The sequence below is a fragment of the Chiroxiphia lanceolata genome, chromosome 3, assembly GCF_009829145.1.
Source record: "Chiroxiphia lanceolata isolate bChiLan1 chromosome 3, bChiLan1.pri, whole genome shotgun sequence".
Lineage (NCBI taxonomy): Eukaryota > Metazoa > Chordata > Aves > Passeriformes > Pipridae > Chiroxiphia > Chiroxiphia lanceolata.
This window is the reverse complement of record NC_045639.1, coordinates 40,132,955-40,148,742: the sequence shown is the minus strand read 5'-3', so window position 1 is coordinate 40,148,742 and position 15,788 is coordinate 40,132,955. Positions and strand designations below refer to the sequence as shown.

Below are 15,788 nucleotides of genomic sequence, written 5' to 3'. Positions count from 1 at the left end.
CTCACGTTACCTGCTGGGAGAAGCCAAATGCCCCAGAGCGAACACCAAGAACGACTACAGCTGTATTACCAAACAAAATTTATGACAAAACAGTCTTACATACATCAATCTTTGTGACACTAATTAGCATTTTTATCTGCTTGATTTTTATCAAACTTCTGTTTGTTTTTTCCAGTTTTTTTTCTAGGAATAGTTTTTAATCTTTTTGGTTTAGTGTTCTTCTTCAACGGGGTTGCTTTTTCACCAACAAAAGAATCATCAGAGTAGCTCTTCTTTTTTGTTGTGGTGTTAACTGTAGCCTTGGGAGCACGAGACGGGCCTGGAATTTTCTGTGGTGCTTTCCTCTTGTCTCCTGTGCGCTGCACTCGTATCTTTCTTCCCATCAGAACAGAGTTGTTGAGTTTCAGAGCAAGATGTACAGCATCTGTGTTCTACAAAAACAGACATGGAATTTAAAAGCAGCATTACTTCCAATTCATTGCTTTCAAATTAATGGTTACCTTTCTTCAAAATTTGTAAGTAGGATTTTACAATGAAGAGCAATCAAACTGCTCTAGTGAATGACACAAGATCTCTGCTCAGGAACACCAGCACACCCATGCAGCCCACACACGGAGGCACAGATACTTGACAATGGGCTACAGAACAGCTTAAATGAGACACAAAAGTCAGGTGCAGAGAGACAATGGAGAAACTCAGAGAAAAGAGGTACTGAGGTGCAGGAAATACACTAAGGAAGATGAGGTTGGGAGACTATGAGAAAGCAAGTTGTACTGAATCAAAAATAGAGTCCGTAAGCAAACCAGCTGCAGGAAAGAACTCCACTCACATTTAGACACATAAGAAACAGTAGAACACTGCAGTTATACCAAACAAACTCATCTGTCCCTCCTTTAAGACTTTCCCTTAAAGTCACTTCTTTCACTCCATTTTACAACTTTTACTTGTACAAAATCTGCAATAGTTTGTTTAGTGTCTGCTTCCACAGAACTGGTCTTCCAAGCTGCTTTTAACATACACAACAGCACTACCATTTAACATCATACACCTACAAGCATATACAAACCTCAAAAAGGTACTAAAAAGGTAAAAAAAATGCTATAAAGGCAGATCCCAATTCAGATTTCGAATAATTCCCACTGTGCTGGAGCAGGCCATGCACACATACCTCAAAGAGAACGTATCCAAAGCCTTTTCCCAGGCCAGTCTTTCTGTCTCTCACAACTCGCACTCCCACGACATCTCCACAGACATGGAAGTGTTCTCTCACAGCATCATCAAGGATGTCTGCAGGCAAGCACAAGGTAACAGATCTCTCTTCAGCAACACGCACAGCTTTAAAAGCCTGGCCCAAACTCAAATATTTCATATTCACCAATTCAGGTACATGCTATCAGTGGTTCAGAAAAACCCCAGCAAGTTAACAATGCAGACTTTATAAAAGGTTATTTATATTGATAGTTACCCACTCTCCTGCTTTGAAGAGTACAACATAAATCACAAATAAGAATGAAGGCAAAGACTGAAATTTTTCAAATCATTTCATTTATGGTTGGAACATAGTGGAAATTATGATGCCTGCTACATTTTTGTAGCTCCTTCTTACGCCAACATTTCTTTCTAAGAATTAATGCTGATGATAATGAGCTTGAGCTGGCTGTTCTTCAAGTCAAATGCTCACCGACTGAGCCGTGAATTTTAGCTGAATGGGGGAGAAGGGAGAAGCTTCCAAGCACAGCTGCTATACAATTATTTTGATAATAACTGGATGTGCAATGCTTTCTACATCTCATGCCTACACAAACAGACAAGTGTGATGTACCATCACAAAAATACAGGTTATTCTCTTTTTTGAATAGTTATGCTTCATACAATCCCCTTACATAGATATCAACATCTCTCTGTTAAAGGGAGGGGCTGAACTTAATATGATGGGTGTAACTACAGCAGTGGGACTTAGATGTGCTGAGAAAGGTTCAAGCTGCTGAAGTAATTTCAGAGCATGGCAAATCACAGAGTCATAGAATATTCTGAGTTGGAACAGACTGACAGGGATCATCGAGTCCAGCTCCCGGCCCTGCACAGGACATCCCCAAGAATCACACCATGTGCCTGAGAGTGTTGTCCAAACACTTCTTGAACCCTGTCAGGCTTGGAGCTGTGACCAATTCCCTGGGCCTGTAATGTCCAAACTTTTTTCTGCAGCACGTACACAGGAACACACAGTCCTGACACAAGCTCTACACAAGAGGCACTAGTAATGTCACCACAATCAGATTTGTCACCTGTCAAGGTTTTCAGACAGGTCAAGTGTTATAGACTGATGACTGTTTGTTCCAGTGTTACTGTCGCAGTACATGATGCAGGCTCTGCACCAGGCCACAGGCACAGGGCAAGCCTTCATCCAGAGTATTTACACATCCACGCGACCCCCAAGACAGATCCTTGTACCGAGCACCCTGACTCCTTAATACCCTCACAAAAACCACACCCAATGACAATCCCTTCATCTGCTCTCCAGTCTGCTCACAAGCAGCTGAGTATTCCTCAAGCATTGACCTCAGCTGCCTGGTAAACACCTCCACAGGGGTAACAATTGATCACCAAGAGCTGTCTGGGCATAGTCACTAACCCTGTGGCTCACAAACAGCATCAAAATGAGAAGCCATCACTGTCCATCACTCTGAATTGGTTCACAACAGATACCGGTACCCCTTAACAGTTTAGAAAGCTATGGCCTGTGCAACTTAGTCATATTTATTTAAAAAACATCAAGTGACAACAAGAACTAAAGCACTTGCAGAGCTACCTACAATAAAGAAAACAATCAACTTGTAGAACTTGATAAAAACTTACAACCCCTTTAGGTGTTTCCATTAACAAACAAAAATTAATACCAGCAAAAGATATTTAGCTACCTAAACATGCTATCCTAAATATAAAGAAATAAAAAGCCTAATGTCAAAATATTCCATAAATGCTAAGCGATGATGCACAACAACCCACTTTTGACCTACCATATGGGAGATTTCCCAAGAATACAGAACGTTTATTGTCATGCTAAAGAAAACAAGAGAGACAAGACAGTAAGTTATTTGTAACAGAAAAAAACCCAAACAACCAAACAAAAACAATAATCCCCCCCAACCAAACCAGAAAAGAGTTTTTCTAGTCACACATCTTACTTACTGAACTGGTTTTAGATGCAGTGTCAACTCTGATGTGAAATCCACTAGCAATTTCTGTTCCATTCCTTTTGTAGCCAAAAGCAAAAAGTTTTAAAAGTGAAATGAGTGTTATTTAACTTAGAATGTCACTGCATTCAAAATGCAGTGTATTCAAAATGAAAAGTTACTTTTAAGTTTGAACAAACATTTTATCCTTGATTCAAGCAAGAGCAGGGAGATTGTTTAAATTTATCTGCAAATCTCTCTGAACTATCTCTTCGACAGGAAACGAGGAACAAAACTGAGACTTACTCCTTCAGAGCCTTCTCAGCACCACATTCTTCCTTAAAGACAACATAAGCATTAACAAACTTTGCATTGGGGTGCAGCTTGTGCCTGGAACATGAAAAGGACACATTACTGTTTAAATCATTTCGATGATGTGCAGTGCACAAACACTTCTTGTTGGACACATTTATGCCTCTGCTTGTTTCTTGCACACTAACAGCTTCATTTCTCTTATAGGTCAAGCTAGCCCTGTATGTGCAAGGGTGTCCCACTGTTCATCTTGTACAGCCTGTCTACGCACCCTGAGTAAGCTTCCTCAGCTCATAAACGTATCCAAAGGAATTAAAGACTATTAGTAATTTTCTCCTTCCTAAAATATAAGAAATGCAACCTCAGATAACAAATTACTAGTACACATAGCACGTAATTCTTTATCACTTGCCAAGAAAACATAACACACACAAAGGTAATGACAAAAGACAAAAAACCACAAAATACATTAAAAAAGACCTAATATAGCCAAACTTTTAAAAACCAACACACAAAAATTATTTTGGCCTTGAAAAATAAAGCACGAAATTCACAAGAGGAACCTACTTGATTGCTGCTACCTTTTTGGATATAGTATCTTCTGCTGGAATCTTTAAGATAAAAAGAACTCCAGTTAGGTGGGCCTAGTGTGAATTTATCACAAAGACTTGTGCTTGAAGACAAACAGGAATTCAACCAGTGCCATTCCCACCCAAAGCAATGTAGCCAGTACAGTGAGCAAATGATGGAAGTGGCTCATCTTAGAGATGATCTACAAAAACCCTGGAGTTAGAGAGCTTGCTCTGTCTGTTTCTTGAGTTCCACAACTGTTATTGTCAACTATTTTAGCAAGTACACCAATTTACAGTCAACATGTCTTTGCTACTATGAATTAAAAACAGGTAAGTAATGCCTTAGCTAAACAAGCAATAATAAGGCATTCCTCTTTCAGAGAGCATAAAGCTCTGATTCTGGATCAACTGCTGCTACAGGAAAAATGCATTTGCACTGCTTCTGTGGTAACATCTTCAAGGCTTCTTCTAATGGCAAACCCACATATCCCCAAACCCATTTCTGAACTAATGAAGATATAAGCTTTGCAAATGCTATTGCCCTTTTTGTTACGTAATGTCTGAAGAAATAACATACCAACGACCGGAAGCGAATGGACTGGATTTGTCCATACTTCTTAAAAAGAGATTTCAGTACCTAAACAGAAGATATTACAAATATTCAGTACATTCTCGCACCCTGGTAATGAGAATGATTGTTTAATATTTATTACTAACACTGTTCTTACACTGTTTTCCTTTTACTTTGACAGAGTCCCTTAAAGGGATCATAAAACGTGTGAGTAATTCATAACTATTTCCGTGTTTCTTGTGTCAGCTTCTTCTACAGATTGCCAAAACTGAAGTCGTGTCCCTTATTATGGAAGAAAGTATAAATTTAACATGTTTTATGTAAGAGTCTGAAGTGTTGTTTGCATTCAAAATTAAAAGCAGACTAACTTTGTAATTGCAGTTCTCATTTATTCATTTTTCACTGACAGACCAATTCTATTCAAGAAAGACAAACTGTATCCACTGCTGTAAAAAGTCCAACTCCAAGAAACCAAAGAGATGACCTCTACTGGTTTCTAAGAATGAGCACTATTTTCTACTTTCCCAAAAGCAATTTCAGTCACAAATGTACGTGACTTTTCAGCTGGAAACATCCCTTCAGACTGAGGACTGCTGTAAATTCTTTCATTCCTTTAGCTGACAAAATCCACCCACGTACCTGAACAGTACAGTTGACAGGTAAGTTTCCAACAAACACCGTTCTTCTGTCTACTGTTTCATCAGCCACCTTTTTTCTCTTTTGTTGTTTTGCAGTTGTGCCCATAGGTGAATTAACAACACTTTTGGTGATGGCTTGAGAAGCCTTTTTCTTTTGCTTCGTTTTGTTTTGAAGCACTTTTTGATCCTCCTCTTCATCTGCCTGCTTCAAAGCATTCTCTCTTATCAGAAACAGACACGCGGATTAGAATTGATGGGGATAAAACAGGGGGGTTGAAGTCAAAGAACTGAAGCCTCCAAGAAAATATTTTAGCTTACATTTTAAATTATGTTCACCATAAAATTTCAAACATTATTGTGTTTGTTATGCATTAAACAAACATATCTGACTGTTCCATAACACGGAAACCATTTGCTATCCCCAGGACATTGCATTTGCTATTTAGTAGGAATAATAAAGAAACACTTCAGAATTATATAATTTGATACCCTCTAAAAATGAAATGAAAAAAAAAAATCTTTGCATGCTAGAACTAAAGATAGATTTAATCCTTTGCAGTATCCAGGATCAGAACAAACAAACCTTTGGAATTCTGCCATGCACTTAAAAACCTCTATCTATCCAAACCCACCAATGAGCAGATCTGAAGGAGCCTCTGGAAGGCTACTGACAACAACACAGCACACAGGTTCCATGGGCATGGAAGAGGTAAAAAGACAAGAGTGCCAGAGAGCTGTTAGCCTCGTGCTACAATCAAGCGCACTTTATTATCCAAACTGCATCATACAACCTGCTCTGACAGCATCTTGGTTCAAGTATTTAAGAGAACAGACAGTGTAACAGAGGTAACCTCCTGTAACAGAGGTTCTATGTCACAGCAGAGGTCACAACTCCCTCTGTCTGGCACCTTGCTCCTGCTGAAATCACCTCTGCTTCTTTGACTGCAGCTCTGCTGGATAAAGCCAATCACAGCTAGAAAATATCTCCCCATGCTAGAGAAAACTAGATCCAAGTGTCTTCATCTACAACCCCTGGACATGGTAGCTCCCTAACAGGGGATTTGCATTTCACGGACCCAGAGCATCAAGAAGCTGCACCTATTTCATACCTTCAGCAGAAAGCTACAGAAAATTTGCACAATCTTGAAAATAATCTTAAACACCAAGTTGAAGATGAATAGTAGAAGAGAACTTAGTTATTTTGTCAAACTCATGATATTATGATTAATCTAGATGTCGAGGTTTTTAATTTCACCATAAACCGGTCTCCTCTACTCACCTGTCTGACAGTTTTTTCTCTGCTTTTGAAGGTTCCTTTTTTCTGGCTTTCTTTGCTTTTACCGGAGGTTCTTGCACGACGAAAGAGCTCTGGTCTTTTGACACTTTCTCCGCTTCTTCCGCACGCTTCCTTTTCTTATTTCCCTTTAAAAAATTGGTAAGAGAAACGGACTTCAAGAACAAAACTCCAGGAACGCACGACAAGCATTTAGCACGCTGTAACTTACCTGGAGCGCCACGTCCGGAGCCCACCGCTGCACGGGGCGGTGCTGCCGGCAGCCGCACCTGCGGAATCACCCCACCGAGCGAGCCACCCACCCACCGCCGCTGCCCCCCGGCCCTCACCCACCCACCCCCTCACTCACCGCGGGCACGGCCACCAGCACGGGCGGGGCGGCGCCGCGGAACAGGCGTGCGAGGGGCGCGGGGGGCGCCGCGCCCGCCCCGAGGCTGCCCGACACCTGCCCCACCACGTACTGCTCCTGCTCCTTCTGGTCCTTCCCGGCCGCCGGCGGGTCCCGCGCCCCCGAGCCCTCCCTACGGACCCGCATGGTGGATGCGGAGCTGGGCGGGAACGGGCTCGGCGCGCGTCACTTCCGACGCGCAGGGCCCGCGGTATTCCCGGGACCGCCCCCGCAGCGCTCCGGGACATCCGCGTCCGCCCGCCCCCTCCGATGCCTCCGCTCGCCGGGGACCCGCCCCGCGCCCCGGCTGGAGCCTCTCCCAGGCACGATGTGGTGGTGCCGCGTGTGTGCCCGTTCGGCCGAGCTCTGCGTGGGCGCGGTGGAAACGTAGAAACATCCAACATCAGGACGAGATGGACATAGTCTTAAGCTTTAACAGGGGAGGTTTAGGTTTAGTATCAGGAAGACTTTCTTCGCAGAAGGAGTGATTAGACATTGGAATGGGCTGCCTAGGGAGGTCGTGGAGTCACCATCCCTGGAGGTGTGTACCGAAAGACCAGATGGAGCACTTAGTGCCATGGCCTAGCTGACATGGTGGTTTTCGGTCATAGGTTGGACTCGATCTGAGAAGTCTTTTCCAACCTCACTGAATCTGAATCTGTGATCAGCATGGGAGTGGGTTGTCTCACTGATTGCCCACGATCCTCAGATCCAAGCGGAGCCGAAGCAAACAGGATAGCTCTTGGGCTGTCACGTTACACGTTTGATGCAGTGTTTGAGCTGCCAGCATTAGCAACTTTGTTGGCACCAATCTTGAATCGAAGGCAAAACAAGTAATACAGCTGTGGAATAAAGGGAAAGCATTAGTCTTGACATGTGCACCAGGTATCCCCTGCCTTGTCCTCTGAATGCTGGGAAAGGCAGGGACCCTAATGGATGGGGTCAGCCCAAGAGAATACACAAATTTTTAAGAATGGGCAGGTTGCTGCATGACTTTTAAGTGGCTTTTCCAATCTGCCTTCACACAGAGGAGCAGCACTGCAGGTGACACAGGTGGGGCAGAAGAGGCTCAACCACCGTGACACATCCACATGACACTGGACAAGCATTCAGCTGGTATGTTTCAGAGACTCACTCAGCGAAGCTCAGCAAGAGGCACAGAGCCTCCAGGAACTCTGCCAGAGAGCAGGAAATTTCACAGCATGGTGGGAACTACCCAGTCATAAGTATGTACAGGCAACAGTGGAGACTGCAAATTAGGGGAGGTGGGAGCAGTGCAGAGCCTTCAAGCAAGGCACGTTTCTCTCGGCATACGCCAATCTCAGCTATTCCCTACATCATCAATTGTGAGACATACAAGACCAAGTCTGTTGCTCAGCCAAAGTGTAAAGGATACACCAGGGGCAGTTTGTCTTGCTTTGTCTCTCAGGTTGTAGTCCGAGCAGGCACTCAGGAGTAAGGGAACAGCCCAGCAGGCACTGCTAGAGGTAAACTTCCTCAGCTGCAAGCAGAGTGCACATGCCAGGCAGGGAGCTCACCCACATGTAAAGCTGCATTACAATATGTACCCTGAAAAGCAGCTCAGGTTTGACCCACTGGAACATGGGATAAAACTGCTGCCTAACATTGCCAAAGGTGCCTTCCTTTGTAACCACTGGGACACAAGTGGTTCCACGAACCTGGAGAGTACCATTTACAGACATACTTCACAGAAGAGGTGCAGTGTAAAACATGCAGAACAAAATGTTTGACTAGCCATCAAACTGCATGAGAAGTACAATAAATAATCTCTGTATTGAGGAAAAGCAAAAATCCTACTAATGTAAAAACTCAGTTTGGGAATGGGAAGGTGATTAATGATCCCCGTTTTAATCAGGTAAACAAACTGCCCCCCCCCCGACCTCAGTCAGTAATTGTCACATCAAAACAAATATGCTGGCACTAAAACTGAGAACTGATCAAGAACTAGTAGCGACTGAAGAGGTGAATTTGCTCTTGCTTGCCCAGATGTAGTTCCCAGTTACATCAACACCTGTTATGCCTACTGAGACTGAAAAGCAGAACTGAACTATTACAACTTTGATTCCACTCAAACAGATGAAAATACCCTCTGAGGAGCCCCACTGAAATTATTAGAATTATTCCTATCAGTGTCAGGTCACTGGTAGTTCTTAACATGGTCACTGTTTCCAAAAGTTATTTATCATTGTTTGCTCCTGTCAGTCTCATCAGTAATCTGTCATTTTGCAGGTGTAACAGTATTTTGGTTAACTAAACTGTAGCCAGCAGTTTGTTTCAACAGGCACTGCCTTCATGATGGGCCACGCTTTCGCTTTCTGCTGAAAAAGAGGATGTATTTGAATTAACTGCCAAGAGGAAAATCTGACCAATGCACCTGCTCTAACGTATCTTTATATGCCTACTACAGCACATCAAAGATCATTTGCTAAACTGATTCTGACGTAATTTTCATGAACACACTACAGTTGCTTAATTAAACTGTTAGAAACAAAATCAGGGATTCACAAACTATGGCATTTTATTTCAGAGGCCTTTGCTTACATTTGTACAATATATTACATAACTCTCCATTTTCTGCAGAACCTAATATATATTTTATAGCTTTTTTCTATAAGCTTTTCCTTCAATGTCTGTCAACAAATTTTTACAGTCCTGTACAATTCTGAATACTTGGAAACCATTTTCAATAAAATCAGTTATAACCTTAAGCGCACACTACGAAGACTGAAAATGCTTTTCTTAGAAAAGTCAAATGAAAAGGATTCTGACACTCTAGCATCTACAAACAAAATGCTTTGAATTCTTACATGTTGTATTGCCAGAAAACAAAGAAAAACATGCCAGCCCCTATTTCCCCAGGCAAAAGAAGTACACAGAACTACAATTAAAACAGTAAAACAATCTGTACAATAAAGTACTGTGTATTAACAGTGCCAGGTATTAAATAGCTTGAATGAACACTTCCGCAATATACAAATGTCTTACAAAGGTATAGAATTAACAGGAGAGAGCTTGGGATCCATTCAACATAAAATCAATACAAGTGAAAACATTTTGAAGTTGGTTTTGGAATTTGTACAAGGCATTTAAAAAATTAAACATCTACCACTCGGCTAGCTAGTTATTTTAAAAACAATTACCCTTTTGTGGCAGTGTTGGTATCAGCAACCACAAATTATAACCTCACACTTTACTCCCTCTTGAAGTCCTCTCCTTGAAGCTCGTAATAAAATAAGCATTAAAAATGAAATATTTGTTGCTTTAAGGGGAAAAGAAACATTTACAAGAAAACACAAAAATATACCTGTTATAATCCATTATGAATAAATATACACTTTAAACTGGCTGAATACAATCTTTATACATTAAGATTTAATACAGTTTGTTAGCCATTTTCTTTCTTTTTCATAATGTATTTTATCAAAATTAAAAAAAAAATACTGTTTTATAGAAAAATGGCAAAGTACAGTAGTTTCATTCCAATTAATGGGTCCTTAAAACCCAGAGTAACCTCTTTAAGCCTAATTCAAACCTGTAAACATTAGTCAGTCTTTTTTTTTTTTAAGGAATCCTCATATTTGGTTATCAGGACTGATGTCAAACATCTTACTAACTGCAGGTTTTGAATAGATGTGCTTGACGTATACAATTAAGCCACTATAAGGTGACTTAGCAGTTAAAAAACAATTAGCTTGTACAAATGAAAATATTTTCAATATTTGTCATAAATAAATGGAAAAATATCAAATGTTCCAGCTTTAACAAAATACCAGGGAATACAGTAAGCCTTACCACATTGATTTAGATCACCCCAAAACTATATGCTTATTGTCCTGTCTATACAGGCAGTGAACAGCCTCCATTTGCCACAGTGGAAGGCCTTCGAGTCACTAGACTTACAATTCCCAGACAAGTTGGAAACAATTATTGCTTGAGGAAAAGCAGTTTGTTGTACTTTTTCTTCATAAAAGTGCACTTAAGTGCAAAGTTAGCTTGTCAAGAAACAACTTTAAATATAAAATAGTGCTTGTCTGAATTTTGTGCCACTGTGCAGTATAAAAAAAAAAAAAAAAAGAAAAAAAAAGAGTGGCCCTCAGCAGCCATTAAGTGCAAAGTGCTTTGGCAAGTCCTGCTGTCACCTGCACTCAACTGACATTCCATTCTGTGACGAACTTGACATAGAAGGTTCTGCTAACGTTAACATAACTGCAGCCGTAATGGAACTAGAGGAAGGTGATGAGGAGGAAGATGATGTAGTAGCAGCACCTGCATGGGAAAAGGAAAACACAGGTTATACAGATTTATAAATCAAGCAATAAAAATGTTTTCCTATTCAACAACAAGCATTGGTATATACTGACTCCAGCAACTAATGCCTAGCAATTAAAAAGAAAAAAGCCTTTTATTCCCTAGTTTCCTAGAAGGAAATACCCTGACAGAAATAGTCAGCTGTATGCAAGGCAGTACAGCATTTTTAACCTTGTAGCCCTGGTTCATCAACCACCCAGATCAAGGGCCCAGCCAAAGGATGCCAGAGCTCATTCCTGACCCACCAGCACAGTCAACTGTTCCCTTTCTTTTCTGTGGGAATCAGCACTGAATCTGTGCATACACCCTGCTCCGGCAACCGAGCAGCAACTGCAATTCCCATGTGATGGCTGCAGCTATAAAAATCTTACTACATGTGGCATTTCTCACACTGAGAAAATGATCCTTTTAGCATTCCTAGAAGCAGGCACACCAGAACATTCCCTACAGCAATAGGTGCAGCTGCTTCAGAAAGATGAGCAATTTGATTGGTCTCCCTTAAACTCATGGAATAAACTCCTTATCCTAAGGGCAAAGCACTAACTAGGCCCACAAGCAGTACTACAGTAAATTTATCTATACCTTAAAGGAAAGTTATTCATACCCTTAGATGCTTTGTTCACTGGATAGAAAAGTTTATATTTCTGGGGGTTTTTTTCCTGTATAGTAGTTCTGCCAGAACAGTATTAAATAGATTGCATGCCTTGTTAATGCCCCCTTACATAGCAACTGGGTATCTAATCCCTACCTTCTGAAGGTCATAAAATAACTGCACACAGCATATCCCAAAAACCAAACAAAACCACACTCCTAATGGCACAGGTTTCCCTATAAATTATCCAATCTTGTTAGCACCTTAATAACATGACATGCAATTTATTCCTCTAAAAGTAGAATTTAGTTCCCAGTACTTACTTTCCCGCTCTTTTTTCTTTAAGCGCTTTCTTCTTCGGTCAATGGAAGCCACCTCAGATTTCAAGGACAGGTAATGTTTCCTGATTTCTTGCAATTTCTCTTGGAGAACTGTTATGCGCTCAGCGCTAGTCAAGTTTTCCAAGTCAGCTACAAGTTAAACAATCTTTGTTAATTATTGCTTATTTTTAAGCATTTCCAAACACTTCTGAATGTCAGTGAAGTGGGAAGTACTCAAAGCTTAGTGATGTGCTCTGAGGTAGCAGACAGCAAAGCTAAGAAACACAGCAACTGCAGCAGCTGCTGTTTGTTACCACAAATTTGTTCATATTTTTTATTATTTTTTACAAGACACCATCATACACTTTTTTGGATTTTTTTAAGGAAGAGGAAAAAAATGCATTCCACTCCCCATAGGAAGGAAAACAAAATAAAATTAAGACAACTGGTGAAAACATAAGGGCCAAAACTAGTTTTGAGCCTGTTGTTTTCAGTCCTTGCTAGAGCTCAGTTTGGCCCAAGACACCAGGCCTGATTTGTCTTGGTTGTGACAGAACAAGCAGGTTACAACAGGAATCTGAACAGCTGTGGGGTGGTTCTAATAGAATCCATGGAGTATGGGCTGTAAGGTACAACCGTACAGGACTCTCCTCACTGGACACAGCCAGCACAGGACCTGCTATGGAGCTCCCTGGCTGTTTCCAGCTGGGAGCTCTCCACAGCATGGCACACAGCTGTGGGCGGCACTGGCAGGAGAAATTCTCAGTTCAGTCCAGAGCAGCCACACTGGAGAAACTCAATTCAGAAACATTTAAGAATCATTTAAACTACTGCGTGGGGTGCAGAATGCACTCCATCAACCTACAATGCAGGTAGCACCTAAGGACCAAAAGGCACAACTATATTAGGCTGTGAGAAAACAAAAAAAGCTCAGAGACACTGCAAGTGTCTTTGACTCTGCAACAGCAGGAAATGTGTCAAACAGCATTCCATAGACCACCTTCTGCCAAGCAACTTCAGTATATGGAATGTAGCCAAGGTAGAAGGAAAGGAAGGAGCAAAAGCCCTTTAAAGGTGTTGCACCAGCAAAGCTTTCAATGAATCTCAACAGGCCAGTAAGTGACAATAAAAATCTTTTACGTTACACACTCCTGAAGAGCACCAGAATGTAACTTGACTGTAAAGAAGTACTAGGAGAAAAATACTTTTAAAAGTAGAGCAATGCTGAGATTCAGGGTTGGAGAGGAAAAAAAACCCAACCAAATCAGGGTCAGATTCAATTAATAAGTTGCACTAGTATCAGGGCTTTAATAAGCCATTGATCTCTTTTTCAGATAAGCAAATGCATGATCTTTTCCACACTGCTCACTTCCAGCTACACCTAGCTCACCCCTAGCTGTACCTGTAGCTTGACTGAAACAAACACCATGAAAGCTCTTAATACTAGAAATAGTAAACATGTCCTGGGTCACTGAGACAGAACGGAAGGGGAAAAAGTTACAAATCAATCACCTAAGTGTCTGAACGCTAGAGAATGAGGAGTAAAACAGCAAGGAAATATCAAGGGAAGAAGCACACAGAGTAGATAACGCTCATCCCAGAATGGCAGGTATGCAGAGGACAGCAAGAACCTCAAGTCAGCTCAGGAGCCATATCTAAAAACAGTCCTGGAAGAGTGTGATATAGGCGGTTCCCTGTGCTGCATTTGCAAAAAAGAGAAACGAAGATTTATCACAAAATTAAGCAAACTCAGGATGAAAAAAAAAAAAAAGCCAAAATACAGAAAATTAAAAAAGTCTTTTTATACTATACCACAAGATGCCACTAGGTCTGTTTTCAAGAAAATACTTACACATTTGAAAACTCCATTTGTAAACTTTGGGCAAACGATTATTCTGTTCTTTGAGATCAGACTCCTTCTCTCCATTTTTCCCACATTTTCCTGGAGATTGTGTTCTTGTGAGTGATTTGGTTTGGTGAGACTTCATGCCAGTAGAAACTGATTTTGCTGACTGAGACTTGGACACACTTTCACCAGCAGATAGTTCATCACTGTCACTGCTGTTTGCTAAAGAAACAAGAAGACCTTGTTACAAAACAAAGCCCAAATGAAAGCTTATCAGAAGCTATTCCTGCACCAATTTTCATGTAATGGGAGTTTATTTGACCCAAATCCTATAACTCTAAAATGACAGAGCTCATCCTGGTATAGCAGCTGGGCGCACAGCTCTCTGCATCACTGGTGCCCAAATACAGAATCACAAACCAGGTATATAATGGGGCCTCTGACTTGCAGCAAACTGTGAAAGAGAAACCTTGCACTGGAAACACCACCCTGTTAGTTGCTGTGCAGGTAGACTCAGAGCTGTTCTGTGGACCTATGGGAACCACGATCCTACAGACCTAGAGGGTGGTTAGAAATGCCAGACTCTGGCACCACAATCCATCCTAAAGACTGGCAAGGATTTTGCTGAAAGTGTGTGTGCAAAAACATAAGGGGCTGGGGTCAGGACACACTTCTTGTAAGGAGACTCTCGAATACAACCCAACTGTTCGAGGTCCCCAGAGGGAAGGTGCACTCTACTCTCTGAATGGTTCATGACAGCATCACACTTGCTGCTCTAGAACCACAGCCATAAATAAATTGCCTGTATTAGAAAATAAGGCAAAGAGGTAGTCCAGTGCGTCAGCCTTGTGCCAAAATGAACCACATCTGTCTGCTTACGGGGCTGCACTTTCTCTAAGAGTTCTCAAGTTTGACTGTTATGTCCCATCTCCTGTTTACATTTTTTAATATCAATTTCTAACACAGCACTCAATATATATATTAATTTCTATCTCATTTTTTAACAAACAATTACAGACAAGCCTTTGACTGTATTTTTAGGATGTGTAGCAGAAATGAGAGCAAACAATCGGCCTTTTCTTTACCATATCTCACCCTATTTTTTCTCTACTAAAATGACTATCAATAATCTGAATATGTGTGACATAATCTACAAATTCCTCAGATATGATGACAAAATTTTTTAATTTTGGGAAAATAGCTGACCCAAAACAGAATAACTTTTTCAACATCAAGTGGAGAAAACTAACTATAAAGCAACAGGCTGAACTGAACAGTTTTCTAATCAAACTGCCCAAAGGACAGTAACAAGGTAATCTGTCTAAAAGACAAGATTTATGAGTAACAATTGAAAGGATGATTTTTTTTTAGCATTACTAAAATAAAACTGGGGTGAAAGCAGGGGCAAGAGACTAATTCAACACAAGTCTAGTGAAGCACTGGAATAAAATGACTAGGAAATCTTCAGATTCTCCATCATTAGAGTTGTTTTTAAAACCATGTTGAACTCTAATTTATTAAGAAAAGCCTCAGTTGTACCTGCCCTGGGTGTTGACAAAATGAGACCTGAAAGTTTCTTTTGGTCCTGGCCTTCATGCTTTGGTGATCTACAGAGGAGAAACTGAATACCAAGATACCTGTAGCATGAAGGAACTCAGCCAGCTGCAGAGTTGCTGGTGTTGGCTGGCTTAACACAAAGGTAAGAGCTGAAGCTGCCACAAAAGCAGGTTTAAGAGGTATACCTGAATTTTGG

At 41.1% G+C, this 15,788-nt stretch overlaps 2 protein-coding genes across 7 annotated transcripts in view; both read right to left on the bottom strand.

Moving 5' to 3' along the window:
* Window positions 1-63: 63 nt before the first annotated feature.
* On the bottom strand, window positions 64-7,115 carry RBM34 (RNA binding motif protein 34). Of its 2 annotated transcripts, none has more exons than XM_032684205.1 (10): window positions 6,910-7,115; window positions 6,546-6,691; window positions 5,268-5,487; window positions 4,635-4,694; window positions 4,053-4,096; window positions 3,480-3,563; window positions 3,190-3,253; window positions 3,018-3,060; window positions 1,169-1,287; window positions 64-431 (listed from the first exon to the last, which is right to left on the bottom strand). In XM_032684205.1, exons 1-10 carry the CDS (start codon window positions 7,093-7,095, stop codon window positions 120-122), a joined length of 1,278 nt encoding a protein of 425 aa, XP_032540096.1. In that variant the 5' UTR covers window positions 7,096-7,115; the 3' UTR covers window positions 64-119. The 2 variants fall into 2 exon arrangements, with proteins under 2 accessions (XP_032540096.1, XP_032540097.1); XM_032684206.1 differs by having other exon boundaries at window positions 6,546-6,688.
* Window positions 7,116-9,462: 2,347 nt separating this feature from the next.
* ARID4B (AT-rich interaction domain 4B) overlaps window positions 9,463-15,788 on the bottom strand; it is an 88,305-nt gene continuing 81,979 nt past the window's right edge. For all 5 annotated transcript variants that reach the window (XM_032682635.1, XM_032682636.1, XM_032682637.1 and 2 more), the window contains 3 exons: window positions 14,042-14,257; window positions 12,193-12,339; window positions 9,463-11,235 (listed from right to left, as the gene is read on the bottom strand). In XM_032682635.1, the coding sequence (XP_032538526.1) occupies window positions 11,105-11,235; window positions 12,193-12,339; window positions 14,042-14,257 (494 nt within the window). In that variant the 3' untranslated portion in view covers window positions 9,463-11,104. The remainder of the gene's footprint in view (window positions 11,236-12,192; window positions 12,340-14,041; window positions 14,258-15,788) is intronic.

Excerpts from the sequence above, each read along its gene's own strand:
- RBM34 (XM_032684205.1), bottom strand. The coding sequence starts at position 7,095 with ATGCGGGTCCGTAGGGAGGGCTCGGGGGCGCGGGACCCGCCGGCGGCC. Across the intron at positions 6,692-6,909 it reads TGCTGGTGGCCGTGCCCGCG|AAGGGAAATAAGAAAAGGAA; the intron begins GTGAGTGAGGGG and ends ACCAATTTTTTA. Across the intron at positions 4,097-4,634 it reads CCATTCGCTTCCGGTCGTTG|ATTCCAGCAGAAGATACTAT; the intron begins GTATGTTATTTC and ends TTTATCTTAAAG.